The following is a 13123-nucleotide window of genomic DNA, read 5'->3' on the forward strand; positions in this document are numbered from 1 at the left end:
CCACCATACCCGACTAATTTTTGTATTTTTAGCAGAAACTGGATGTCACTATGTTGTCCAGGCTGGTCTCAAACTCCTGGCCTCAAGTGATCTGCCTGCCTCAGCCTCCCAAAGTGCTGGGATTACAGGCATCAGCCACTGCACCCGGCCATTTCTGGTAGTTATTAAACCACGCATTGGAAGCCCCTGCTGGAATATAAGATGCAGAGCACAGAAAGAAAGCCAAGTGAAGAAAGAATTGTTTTGGACCCTTGTAAGGAATACTCACATCCTCCTTCTCCAAAGCTGGGCTCCCTGAAGTTGGTAATTTCATCAAAACAGTATCCACTTAAAAGTACCCTTAACTTTTTCTTCCAAAGTAACACAGTAGCCCCAAATTCTACAATGCCCACTTCGTGTTGTCCTGAGGCACCCTGGAGACGTCAAAAGCATTTGAGAATGGATGTGCCTTTTTTTTTAAGACGTCTCGCTGTGTCACCCAGGCTGGAGTGCAGTGGCATGATCTCGGCTCACTGCGAGCTCCACCTCCCAGGTTATCACCATTCTCCTGCCTCAGTCTCCCAAGTAGCTGGGACTATAGGTGCCCGCCACTCGTCCAGCTAATTTTTTGTCTTTTTAGTAGAAACGGGGTTTCACCGTGTTAGCCAGGATGGTGAACGTGCCTTTAATGCAGCCTTGAACAGGAATGGCCAAGCCTTGCCAACTTGATAAGGCTCTAAAGGTGTATGGTTCCCCAGATTTCTGGAGGGCATCCAGATGAATGAGAACAGGGCTGCAGCATTCTCCTAGGCACGATGACAGACACAGGGAAGTGTCTCTACCAAGATCCATCATGGGGGACAGGTTCCCATAGTCCCGGACACACAACCTAAAAACTGTGGTTCTGTGGACAAACACCCGTATGACCCTAGAGCTGAAAAGGCCCACCCATGAAGGTCATTCAGCACTCCACCCACCCCCAACCAGCACAGCTGAAAGCTCTGGATCAGTGGGTGACAGGCTGATGCATCTGACATTTGGGCAGAGACCTTCCCATGACAGCAGGATGCCTCAGGTACCGGGGCCACTGCTGCCTCCCTCTGTTCTCTGCAGTCTGTGTTCCTCTGAGACTGCTGGCTGAGCCTCCCTGATGAGACTGAGACGCTCTCTGCTCTGCTGGGAGCCTTCCAACACTGCAGCCACCTACACTCACATGCGTGCCCGTCACCTCCCCAGTGGCCTCTGCATGGAATCTCCCAGAGAAATTCCATGTTCCAGGAAGGTTCTGCATCCATTAATTTTCATTGTTATTCATGAGGAAACCCAGTGCCAGGCTTCTTGTGGACCATGCAGATGGTTTTTCAGCCCAGCCCACAGCCCTGCCCTGTGGGAAGTGGGATTCCCTGGAGGCCGGTGAGGACAGCTGCAGCAGAGTCCTGAGCAGACGGATGGGAGAGGCCAGAGAACTGGCGAGCCCGGGCCTCTGAAGCAGAGAAGCAGAGGATGTTCAGGAGGTGCAGTGCCTGGTGCTAGAGGCCGAAGGCCAGGGTTGACCACTGGGATAAGCAGCTTTCAGCTACGTGGGGCATGGTGGGTGGTGGAAAGGAAGGGGTACAGACAGCCCAGATAAGAAGCTGCCCGGGAAAGAAAGGAGGGAGCCATAGGGCCTAGGCAAGTTTTTAGGATGAGGAAAGAAAGGCCAGCAACAGGAAGAAGGGACAGGAAAAATAACGTGACAAGATCCTGAGGGGGTGGGCCAGGGTTGGGGAGGAGGTACAGGAAGGACCCCAAAGCTTTAAAGTGAGCATGTGCGTGGTGGGGTGAGGCCAGCCACAGCTGGCCTCCAACCAGGGAAGACGGGGATTCAGGACAGGCCAGTGCTGAGTGGGGAGTGCACAGGAGGCCCGCCCTGTGCCTCTGTGCAGAGAGCCGATGCTGGGTGGAGACTGCCAGTGCCCGGCTCTCATCCTTGCTTTCTTTCCATTCCTCATCCAACTATTCAGAGTCACATGATATGGCTGAGAATGGCCAGAAGGGTCTATAGTTGAAAGACAAACCCAACTCTGCAAGTCACACCGAGACTTCATCCTGAACTAGGTCTACAGGAATAGATGGGTCAGGCCTGCAAGAGCCTTCCACGAGCTCTGGCAGGGAGGGTCTGCAGCCACCCACTCCCCCAGGGAAGGCTGGATCAGAGGCATCTAGTGAGGCGGGCACCACCACCAACCCCCTTCAGAGAGGCCGGCACACCCAGGACGCACAGCTCGTGCAGCAGCAGTGCCCAGGCTTCAATCCCATGTCCCCACTTCGACTCAGTGTCCCCAAGCTCTTTTGCCTGGATCAATAAATAGTATCGCCCAGGGGTGGACAGAAATAACCTAAAACAATGTTTCCTCTAGACTGAAAGTGCTGCCATACAGAATCTTTAAAAAAAAAAAAAAAAAAAAAAAAGCACTCAATGAAATGTAAGTCAGATTGTGCTGATGATGGGCTGCCTCTACCATCCACCCTTCTGTAAGGTCTACATACCCTAGCCCTTGGCTCCTCTGGCAGCTGCGTTTACCACTGAGATGCTTAGCAACATCTTGATAGTGACCCCAAACAAAAACGACCAAAACAACAGCATTAATATAAAGATATATTCCATAAAAGAGTTTGGCAGTCAAAGAGAAGCATCACACTTCCAAAAAACACAAGCATTCTTCGTCTCCTAGTCTACAGAGAATTGTAAAAAACAAACAAACAAAAAAACCAGGAAAAAAAAAGATAATATCATCATCAACAAACAGCCACCAGTATACACCACACTAGAATGTACACTCCGGCAAGTAACTGAAGGTTGCACTCAATCCCTGAACGATGAGAAGTGGTCCGAGCTATGGCAAAGCGTTAGAAAGTAGCCCAGCTAGACAAATGCCCCAGCTATCCCCAGGGGAATTATTCAGTACTTAAGAAGACTTCATTTCCAAGAGCAGGCCCCAGAAAAGCCCTGACAGGGTGGACCAGTGACCACCGATATCCGGTCACCAGAAACAAAACGCCTGGACCTTCTGAGCAGCTGCAGCCTGGGGTTGTGGCTCGGCATGGGGCGTGGTTGCAGAAGAACGGCTGTCTCCAGAGAGAAGCAAATGGCAGGCCAGCCAGCCCTGGGTACACGGCCGCAAGAGGAGCCCTGGCCAACTGTTTCAGGCTAGCCGTCTTGGGCTGGGGCTCCCTGGGCTTGCAGTGGGGAGGGTCAGGATTCAAGTTCTGGGTGACAATTTCAGTAGCACCAAGACTAGAAGACAGTGAGCCACGCTGGGGAGTGGGGAAGTGCTTGTATGTGGGATACATGGAGGAGGCTGCAGTATGTGGAGGGGAAGGAGAGGTTGTTGTGGGCTGGTTCTTAAGACACTCGAGGGGACTCAAAAGGGTCGGCTCCAGCCGTGGACACTATGTAAGGCTGCTCAGAGGAGAATGCTGGAGGAGAGGAAGAGGAAGTGAAATGGTGTGAGAACATTCTTACCCCTATAAATAAACTATTTACACACTTTAAGAAAAGGAGAGCCGGCTCTCAGTGAAGAACCATGCCCACCACCCCACCGGCGCCATCAGGGCTTAATGCTGTCAAGACCAGAGGCAGTTCTGGCACCGGGAGAACAGCTGGTGGACACAGCGGGGCAGTGGACAAGGCACTCCCGTGGCACCAGTCCACGCACTGGCTCAGGCTTACTTCACTTGAACATGGCTGAGGATCCTGCAAACAACCCCTGATGTGTGCATGCCCCTGCAGACTGCGCTGGCACTCAGAGGCCCAGCGGGGTCACGTCCGCCTCCCCAGCTACGGACAGGCCCCCGTGCTGCTTGGCTTGATGGAGAGAGATGCCTTGTCCACGCCTGTGGGTCCCTCTACCCACGGCCCACCCACAGATGTGGCTGACCCAAAGCAGATGTCTGGATGCCAGTGGAGAGGGGACCAGGGTGTCCTGCAGACGTGCTTGAGCTGCAGGGGGACTGAGTCAATCCCTCCTGGCAGCCACAGGAGCCCTCTCTGTCTTTCAGAGTCACCACTCCCACATAAAGACACATTCTCTGTCTCTGGATAGACTCCAGGGGGATACAGTCACAAGTCTGGGCAGGTAACAAGGGGGCCCCTTGGTCTTCAGCACCAGCAAGCAGAAACAGAGAGGTCACGTCACGCTGAGGCTGAAGATGGGGCGCTGGCTCTGGGGGTGTCGGCTCCTCTCCCTCTGGACTTAGGGCTGACGGCAGAGAAAGGCTCTAGCTTCCCGGTGTGGCTCAGCTCGGCTCCCTCAACTCTGCTCCTCAGAAGTGATGGCCGGCCTTCACCGCCTCAATGTCCGAGATCAGGGTCCTTGCCAGGAAGATGCCAAATATCTGAAACCAACACCAGCAGAGTCAGTGACCATTGCTGGGGCCCAAAGGCAGAGGGCAGGGAGCGGAAGGTGAGGTTGGGAGCTCCCACTGCACGCCTCTCCTCAGCCCCCCGCTGCAACTGAGGACGGAAGGTGAGGTTGGGAGCTCCCACTGCACGCCTCTCCTCACCCCCTCGCTGCAACTGAGGATGCAGAGATAGCACCGTGGAGCCAGTGGCACAGCACAGCTACTCCTCCCGCAAAAAGGGGTTCTGGGGTCTAGTCTGTTACATCCCCAGAGCCTAGAAGAGGCAAACCACAGGCAGCACAAGCAAAAGAGACACTCTGCCCTGCCTCCAACATGATTAAGTGCATCACAAGCCATGGGGCAGGACACGCCTGTCCCTGGGTTAAACCAAAAATAACAGGGTCACCCTGACTGTTTCTGATTCCCAAAATAATAAATCTTGAGTGTTTCCCGTAAACGTCGATTCCACAAAAAGACCAAGGCCACCCCCAATTTCGGCTGTGCTAATGTCTGAAGGTTCATCCCAACCTTGGTGAGCGGGAAATCGTGAGAGAAGATTGATGTTCTTCTAACGTGAACAGACGAACATGAATTTGGTGACCTCTGGAAATGGCTTTTTTTCCCTTTAAATTCTTGTGTGGTTCTAATTTGACTAGTCAGTCCTTCTGAAGTCTGAATCTTCCCTTGCCCATTTTGCAAATAACTTTTTTCTTTCCTTTTCCAGTTGCTTCCTCCTATTTCTTAGTCTTCCTTCAAGGAGGAAGGCATGTATGTGTGGCTGGTGGCCCTGGGTCCACCTCAGTCACCCTCTTCAAGGCAAGAACAGAGTCAAACACTTTATAAATGGTGTTACTTTCCACACGAGAACTGCATCAGTGGACCCAGAAGCTGCAGCTTCTTGGAAGCCCTGAACAGCACTAGAAAGACTCCTGGTTTCTCTGATCACTGAATTCTTGACTTTCTCTGCCACTTCTTCTCCTGGCAGTCACCGACCAGCCCAGTCACTCCAAGCCTCACTGTCCGCTCAGCCACCAACATCCTCCCACATGTGAAACCTGGTTCAACTGAACAAGCACAGCCTGGGAGGGTAAAGGATGCCACAAATGGCAGCAGGCCTCAGAGGATGTCTCATGGACAGGGAAGATACCTGACAATCCCAGCCCAGGGACCAGAGACAGGAGGAGAGGACCCGGGGCGAGTGCATACACCTGAGCCTCAGGCCACCCTCAGGCCCCAGGTGACCAAGAGTTTAGCCTCCCCATCTGCAGCACTTGATGGCCCACCCCGAGCACACTCCTGACCCACCTCCAGACAGACAGTGACCCTTTTGCAGCCCACCGGGCCCTCTGGAGAGGGCTGCCAACAGGACCTGTGCAGGGCCACAAGCCCCTGCCAGCCCGCCCCCGCCCAGAGGGCGCCCCTATAGGTAGCATTTATGGAAGCCACCATTCTCCTCCCCAACACGTTTACACATATACACTCTCTCAGCGTTGGACATCCAGTTGAATCCCTTTTTTTATTCTGCAAATTCCTTAATACCATACCCAAGCTGGACCCATGCACTCTATGTTAAGGGCCCAACCTCAAATGAAAACAGGCCACCTGCCAATCCTACAGGCTCCCGGGACACACCTGCAGCAGCGAGATGGCGATGAAGACGCCAGCCACAATGTAAATGTTGCGCGGGAGCCAGCTTTCCAGCGCCTGGATGCAGCCTTTCGTGAAGATGGACTCGTCCCACTTGCTCTTCAGCTGCAGGAAAACACCACAGGGGCCTGAGCCTTTGGCACGCACAATGTCCCCACCCTGATCCCCTAGCGAACTCCAGCAAGGAGCAGTGCAAAGCAGGGTGGGAACGAGGGATCCAGGAGGCAGGCAAGGACTCTCCAGGAGATGCTCGTCGGCTCCTCCCAGCCTCTGCCCCTCGCTGGGCACCGTGCCATCGCACCACCTGTCTGACCAAAGGCTCCCTGGCTGTTTCCCTTCAGGTCTCCAGAGATTTAAAGACTAACTTTCTCAAGATTCCCTTCCCCAGTGTCCATATCTGGAGAAAGAGAAGGGACTTGAAGGCTTGGAGGAGGATGTGCCTTTAAAGGGAGAGAAACCTGGAAAAGGGGGTCCAGAGTCTCCTGAGAAGAAGGGTGCTTCTCAGAGTGGGCATCCCACCAGTAAGCTCGGCTCCAGGAGACAGAGCCAGCAGGCAACGGTCACCAGCCAACCGGCTCCCTCCAGTGCTGACCCCGGTGGGGTATCAGTAACCATCCCAGCACACACCCCAGCCCTGCCCACCCCACACAGGGCAATCTGCCCCAGCCCCCTCACACCTATCAGCCTCCTCCATGGCAACACGATGGAGCATTAGTCCCTAACTTTAGACGTGTTAGGGGCTAAACTGTGTCCTCAAAATCCATACACTGAAGTCCTAACCCCCAAGACCTCAGAATGTGATTGTATTTGGAGACGGGCTCTTTACAGAGGTAATTATGCTACAATGAGGCCATCAGGGTGCCCCCTAATCCAATATGAAGAGCATCATGCTAAGAAGAGGAGATCAGGACACAGACATGCACAGAGGGGAGCCCACATGAGGACACAGGGAGAGGACAGCCACCTGCAGCCAGGAGACAGCCCTGGAACAGACCCTTCCATCACAGCTCTCTAAAGGCACCCATCTTGCCAGCACCTTGATTTTGGACGTCTAGCCTCCAAACTGTGAGAAAATAAATGTCTGCTGTGGCTTAAATTTCTGTTTGTGGTATGTTGTGACAGCAGCCTTTGCAAATTAATGTAAGTGGCAAAACAACTCATAATTAGGGAAGCTGATGTTGATACAGGTTCTTATCTTAGTCCATTCAGGCAACTATAATAAAATACTATAGATTATGTGGCTTATAAACAATAGAAATTTATTTCTCACAGTCCTGGGGACTGGCAAGTTCAAGATCAGGGCACTGGAAAATTTGGTGTTGGATGAGGGCCCACTTTCTGGTTCATGGATGGCACCCTCTCACTGTGTCTTTACACAGTGGCCTCTTTCATAAGGGCACTCATCCCACGCATAAGGACTCTGCCCTCATGACCCAATCCCCTCCCTAAGACCCCACCTCTTAATACCATCACATTGGGGCTTAAGTTCTAACATGTGAATTTTGGGGAAACACAAACATTCAGTTTACAGAAGTTTCTCCCTGTAAAATGCAGATCCCTAAAGAAAGACAGTTGCCCAAGCTGTAGGGACACATCCCTCGTATGCACGGTTAACAGGAGGGGTCTCTGCAGATTCCTCGAGACTCCTCCCTTTTAGAACAGCAGTCATTCATATCACCAAAAACCACCAGAACAAGGACTGGACTGGGGTAGGGTCTTGCTTCTCTTTGCATCCAAGAGCACACTCCCTACAGCCTAAAGGAAGTCCTGGAGGACAGAGCCTCACCCCTGCCCCATGCCTCCCTCCCTCTTAGTCACCACTGCCTCCACACAGAGGCCAGACTAAGGCACATACACTCCTGCAGCTGTCCTCTTAACGAGAGACATCTTCTGGGATGCCAACGAGCCTCCTAAAAATGCAGTCTTTGTCCCTCAAAACTTCCATCCCACCTCTTTAAATGCAGCAACTCCTAGTTGTTGGGACTGCAGCTCACAAGGCTTGGAATCACCATTACTGCTCCCAGGAGTCCTGGTGCCAGTTCAGGAAGCGGTGTGTGTGACCCTGTGCCCATGCTCAGCTTAGGTGGTATCAGGAGCTTCACTGCCCCGAGTTTCCCCACTTCAATTTGCACTTGTGCTAAATCAGGATGTTGAACCATAGGGAATGAAACCTAAAGAACTCTTCAAGTTGTATACACTGGAGCTCTCACCTGAATTCTGACATCATATCCACACTGTGTGTTCACAACTTTTTGCTGCAAGAAAAGTAGAAAAATTAGCTGCTTTTGCTGTCTCAAGAACCTAATGGTAAGAGGCTCTAGAAAAGACATGACCAAACACTAGCAAACATTTGTGCAAATTCCATTACAGCTCATATCCTTCAATCACGCCACCAACTAATCCTTCAGGCCAGGACAGAGTGGCAAACTTTCTCTGTGAAGGGCTAGACAGTGAATATTTCAGACACATACTCAATTCTGCTTTTGTTGCATGAGAGCCGGCACTGACAATCTGTAAACAAACAGGAATGGCTGTATTTCAAGAAAACTTCATGGACACTGAAATTTGAATTTCATATAATTTTCATGTGCCCCAAAATATTATTCTTCTTTTGATTTATTTCCAACCATTTAAAAACATCTGAAAGCATTCTTAGCTCACAGGTCATGGAAAAATAACACGCCAGATTTGGCCCGGGGGCCACAGTTTGCTAGGAGGTAAGACCTATACTTGGAGGTAAGAACTATAGGTGCTAACAGCAACACTTACAAGACTGGTACATTTCACAGTCGCAGTGGAGAACTCAGAAGAGCTGTGCAGTTTCAGCAAATCGGAGCCTCTGCTGGGCTGCAGAACTTGCCCATATAATAGTGGTGATGCTCTGCCTTCTCAAAGCCCATAACCCAGGACCAGGCTTTACATAACTGCACCGAGAGCTGGCAACATGCCCAGTTTTACTCAGGCTCAGCTCAGGCAAAATTCACAGCTCCTTCACGGGTCACCCCAAGAACATACCTTCTGGAACCCAAGGACGTTGGCCTTGGATTGGGAATGCAAATAGGTATAGAAAGGACATGACAGGTGCAGTGGCCCACACCTGTAATCCCAGCACTTTGGGAGGCTAAGATGGGCAGATCACCTTGAGCCCAGGAGTTCAAGACCAGCCTGGGCAACATGGTGAAACCCCATCTCTACAAAAAATACAAAAATTAGCCAGGAGTGGTGCTCAAGCCTGTGGTCCCATCTACTTGGGAGGTTGAGGCTAGTTGAGCCCGGGGAAATAATACTGTTTTCTCCTGCCTCACCCAGAACACCAAGGCCAGGGTGGGTCATGCAAGCAGTGTTCCTAGAATGTACACAAATCGGATTTCAGAGCTGGGCAGCCTTGAGGAGGGCGTGGAGAAAGCACACCCGCTCCTCAGACCTCCATGAGAGAAAAGTACCCCAGAGCACTGGAGGAGTCAGGAAAGCTGCTGGGCTTCAGGAAGGGCAGGCTCCCTGTGTCCCAGCACAAGCCAACTCACCGCAGGATCTGGCACGCAGCAGGAGAAGGGGACCCCGCACTTCTCTCGGCTGTAGCTGGCACCGCTGCAATTGAAGTAGACGTTGAGATCCCAGTCTTCAGGGCCATATGCGCCACAGCACTGGTTCTGCAACCACAAAAGCCAGAACTGTTAGGGGCTCCAAGACAGGGCCATGGCTGCCCAGCATAGGGCAACGTTCGTGGTGATGCCAGGCTAAGTCTGCCGGCATCTACCATGCAGAGAAACCAGGGCCCGCCCCGCTACCCCCCATGTGCAGAGATGCTAAGCTGGCAACACAGGCAGCCCTTTAAGAAGAAAACAGCTGGGCTGTAGCCCAGGCCTGTAACCTCAGTGACTCGGGAGGTTGAGATGGGAGGATGGTTTGAGCCCAGGAGCTGGAAATAAATCTGGGCAGCACAGCAAGACTGCACCCCCACCCCCCCGCCCATCAGAAAGAAAGGAAAGAAAGGGAAGAAAGGGAAGAAAGGAAGAAAGGAAGGAAGAAAGGAAGAAAGAAAGAGAAAGAAAGAAAGAAAGAAAGAAAGAAAGAAAGAAAGAAAGAAAGAAAGAAAGAAAGAAAGAAAGAAAGAAAGAAAGAAAGAAAGAAAGGAAGGAAGGAAGGAAGGAAGGAAGGAAAGAGAGAGAGAAAGAGGAAAGGAGAGAGAGAAAAAAGGGAAGAGAAAGAGAAAGAAATGAAAGAAAAGAAAAAAGAAAGGAGGGAGGGAGGAGAAAAAAGGAAGAGAGAGAGAGAGAGAGAACCTGCTCTTTTGATGTGTTAAAGAAAATAATAAAAACAAATAAAAAGGAAATGGCAGTGAAGGTATCTCCCGGCCACGGTGCCTCCTCTGTCCAACCCACATCGCTGGCTCAGTGGAGCCCTCTGGCCCCACTGCCAGGCACAACATACCCAGCCCAGGCCCTCCTTAGCAAGGAGCTTGCCCTTCTTCCCAGCCTCCTCAAAGGAGACTCCTCCTTCCAGTCTCCTCGGAGGATAGGAGAGTGGCCTCTCTCCTTTGAGGCCCCGTCGGCACCTTGGTGTGGTCCTTTACTTGCCACAAGAGAACACTTCCTAGTGTGCAGTGTTCTCCTCCCTGAGAAACTTGCAAGCGAATTCCCCTTTTCACCCCTTTACAAAAAACAGCTGCTAAGTGTCTGCTCCTCAGAAAAGAGGTCCAATGAGGGTGAAAGGTAACACAATCAAAGCTCCGCCCCACTCCTGGGGCCTCTGCCCTCCCCTTCCTATCATCTGGTATGACTACAAAGAAAATCCTTATTTGACTACAAAATTTGTAAACACCAAACACTGAAAGCATCATTGTGAAGTTGACAGTGTCTCTTCCCCTAAAAAACTTTTTCGCATTTGCCCTTACAGCTGACATGGTTATGGCAATAATCACAAGAAATGACAACAGCGATTTCTGGTTGTTTTGTTTTGCTTACTTCTCAGGTAAAATCGTGTCCCCCACACCTCCACTGTTCCACTTGCTTTAGTGATTATCCGAAATTTCACCACAAGGAAGCTCTGTAATTTACTGAATCCCTCTCCTGGGAAGTTTTTTTTAATTAGTATGATTTATTTTTTTGAGACAGAGTCTCGCTCTGTCGCCCAGGCTACAGTGCAGTGGCGTGATCTCTGCTCACTACTAGCTCCGCCTCCCGGGTTCACACCATTCTCCTGCCTCAGCCTCCCGAGTAGCTGGGACTACAGGCGCCCACCACCATGCCCGGCTAATTTTTTGTATTTTTAGTAGAGACGGGATTTCACCAGGATGGTCTCGATCTCCTGACCTCGTGATCCACCCGCCTCAGCCTCCCAAAGTGCTGGGATTACAGGCATGAGCCACCACGCCCGGCCAGAAGTTTTACTTTTAAAAGAAAAAGAAGTCAATGGAGAAAACTATGTTTTTAAGGCAATGCAGGGACGAACCACAACCTAGCATGCTGACACCAGCAAGCCAAGGGTATGTGAAAATGTAAAAAGGATGGTGGCACTAAACAGAAAGAAAGGAGAGGTATCAAAACATGGCTGGGATTTGGTGACTTTCACAGACTAATACACATTAGTAATAACAATACAGACAGGGTCTTTGGTACCATAAATGGGTTTTGCTGGATCCCATAACACATGAAATAAAGGTGAACAAGTTTTGGTTAATAATGAGAGTCAATCATCAATTTTTAATGGTTTCTGATTTATTTTCTTCTCAAAAGCAAAGTGTTCCATAAGAAAAGTTCTTAAGGAAGCTGGGCTTTCCGTCAGCACACAGATCAAACAAGAGCCTTGCACTGCACAGGCTGACATGGCCAAGGAGTGGGTTCCTCCCCAGGTGGCTGGGACAGCTGTGTTCCAAGCCTCCAGGTGCAGCCACACATGAGAGGGATAAGAGGGATGGGGACCAGATGGAGTAAAGGCCACAGCCTGGGACTGCTTAGACAAACCCCTGGGCACATATTCCAGGGAGGTCACATTCTGCTAGATCTGACAAAGCTTCCTCCAGGCAGCCCTGGTTTCTTAAAAAGGAAGGGGAAAAGGTCCCGGGGAGGAAGGGGATAGGAATAGCCTCAGACGGTGAGTCATGAGCTGTGGGGAAGAAGCTATGCCTTACAGTATGCAGCGCCTAAGGAGGATTGCAGCCGGTGTGGCTATTGGGCAGGATTGGAAAGATCTGGGGCCGAAAGAGGAGGGCCAGGCACATGGGGGTGGGTGTTCTCAGGTGCAGCTGGATTTGCCTGTCCAATCCCAATGGGAAAGGGCTGGCCCACCGGGCAACCACAAGTCGACAAAGTGGAACAGACCAGAGGCGGGGTGGCCTGTTCCACGGCCTCCCTGCCGTCTGCCAAGCTGCAGGCAGAAAACCCACAGAGGAGAGAAGGCCTGGTGCCCCGCTAGCCTCAGCTCCGGGCAGCACAGCAGGCCACAAGGGGGCGCATGCTCTATCGGGGGCCCAATGGGGAGGTGCTTACAGCTTTCTGAAGGGAGTCGATGAGGTTCTGCAGGTCGATATCGTCCCGGTAGGACTTGATGTTGCTCTCAAAGAACTCCCGGAATCGGTCCCTCACCCAGTCCTGGAACAGGAAGGCCAGCACTGCCACAGCCAGCTCCAGGAAGAAGATGAGCACGATGGTGCCACAGAACTGCAGGGGAAAGGGACGAGAGCAGGAGTGACCACCCCACCAGCCTGCACCCCCACACACATAACCCCACCTGACCCGGAACCACTATCCTCGGCAGAACATGGGCTCTGCACCTGAGAGTCCCACACCGGGGCCCCGAGAATCCCACACTTGGTTAGCTGGGTGACTCTGGGCAACTTCGCTTCATCTGTAAAAAGGGGTTATTTATCCCTACCCATGTCACTGCATTGCTGATAACAGTCACGAGTGAAAAAGTGTGAGAAAACTCCAAGCCAATGTGTCAATCATTTGCTATGAAGCAGCCCTCCTCCCTGGACAAGGAGGAAACCCTATCACACGAACGAATGGCTGCCCTACCCCAGCAGTTCCACCTGGACCCTCCAGGACAGCATCCTGGGGTATTGGCTCCTTTAGGACAGACACTGTGCCCAAGACACTATCTGACGACTCCCCCT

General features: G+C 51.7%; 1 protein-coding gene across 2 annotated transcripts in view; it reads right to left on the minus strand.

Annotated features, from left to right (window-relative positions):
- Positions 1 to 2604: 2604 nt before the first annotated feature.
- TSPAN14 (tetraspanin 14) overlaps positions 2605 to 13123 on the minus strand; it is a 64073-nt gene continuing 53554 nt past the window's right edge. For both annotated transcript variants that reach the window (XM_007962775.3, XM_007962774.3), the window contains exons 5-9: positions 12498 to 12668; positions 9534 to 9659; positions 8220 to 8264; positions 5995 to 6114; positions 2605 to 4356 (exon numbers count right to left, since the gene is read on the minus strand). In XM_007962775.3, coding sequence (XP_007960966.1) covers positions 4285 to 4356; positions 5995 to 6114; positions 8220 to 8264; positions 9534 to 9659; positions 12498 to 12668 — 534 coding nt within the window. In that variant the 3' untranslated portion in view covers positions 2605 to 4284. The remainder of the gene's footprint in view (positions 4357 to 5994; positions 6115 to 8219; positions 8265 to 9533; positions 9660 to 12497; positions 12669 to 13123) is intronic.

Source organism: Chlorocebus sabaeus, chromosome 9, assembly GCF_047675955.1.
Source record: "Chlorocebus sabaeus isolate Y175 chromosome 9, mChlSab1.0.hap1, whole genome shotgun sequence".
In the NCBI taxonomy this organism is placed as follows: Eukaryota; Metazoa; Chordata; class Mammalia; order Primates; family Cercopithecidae; genus Chlorocebus; species Chlorocebus sabaeus.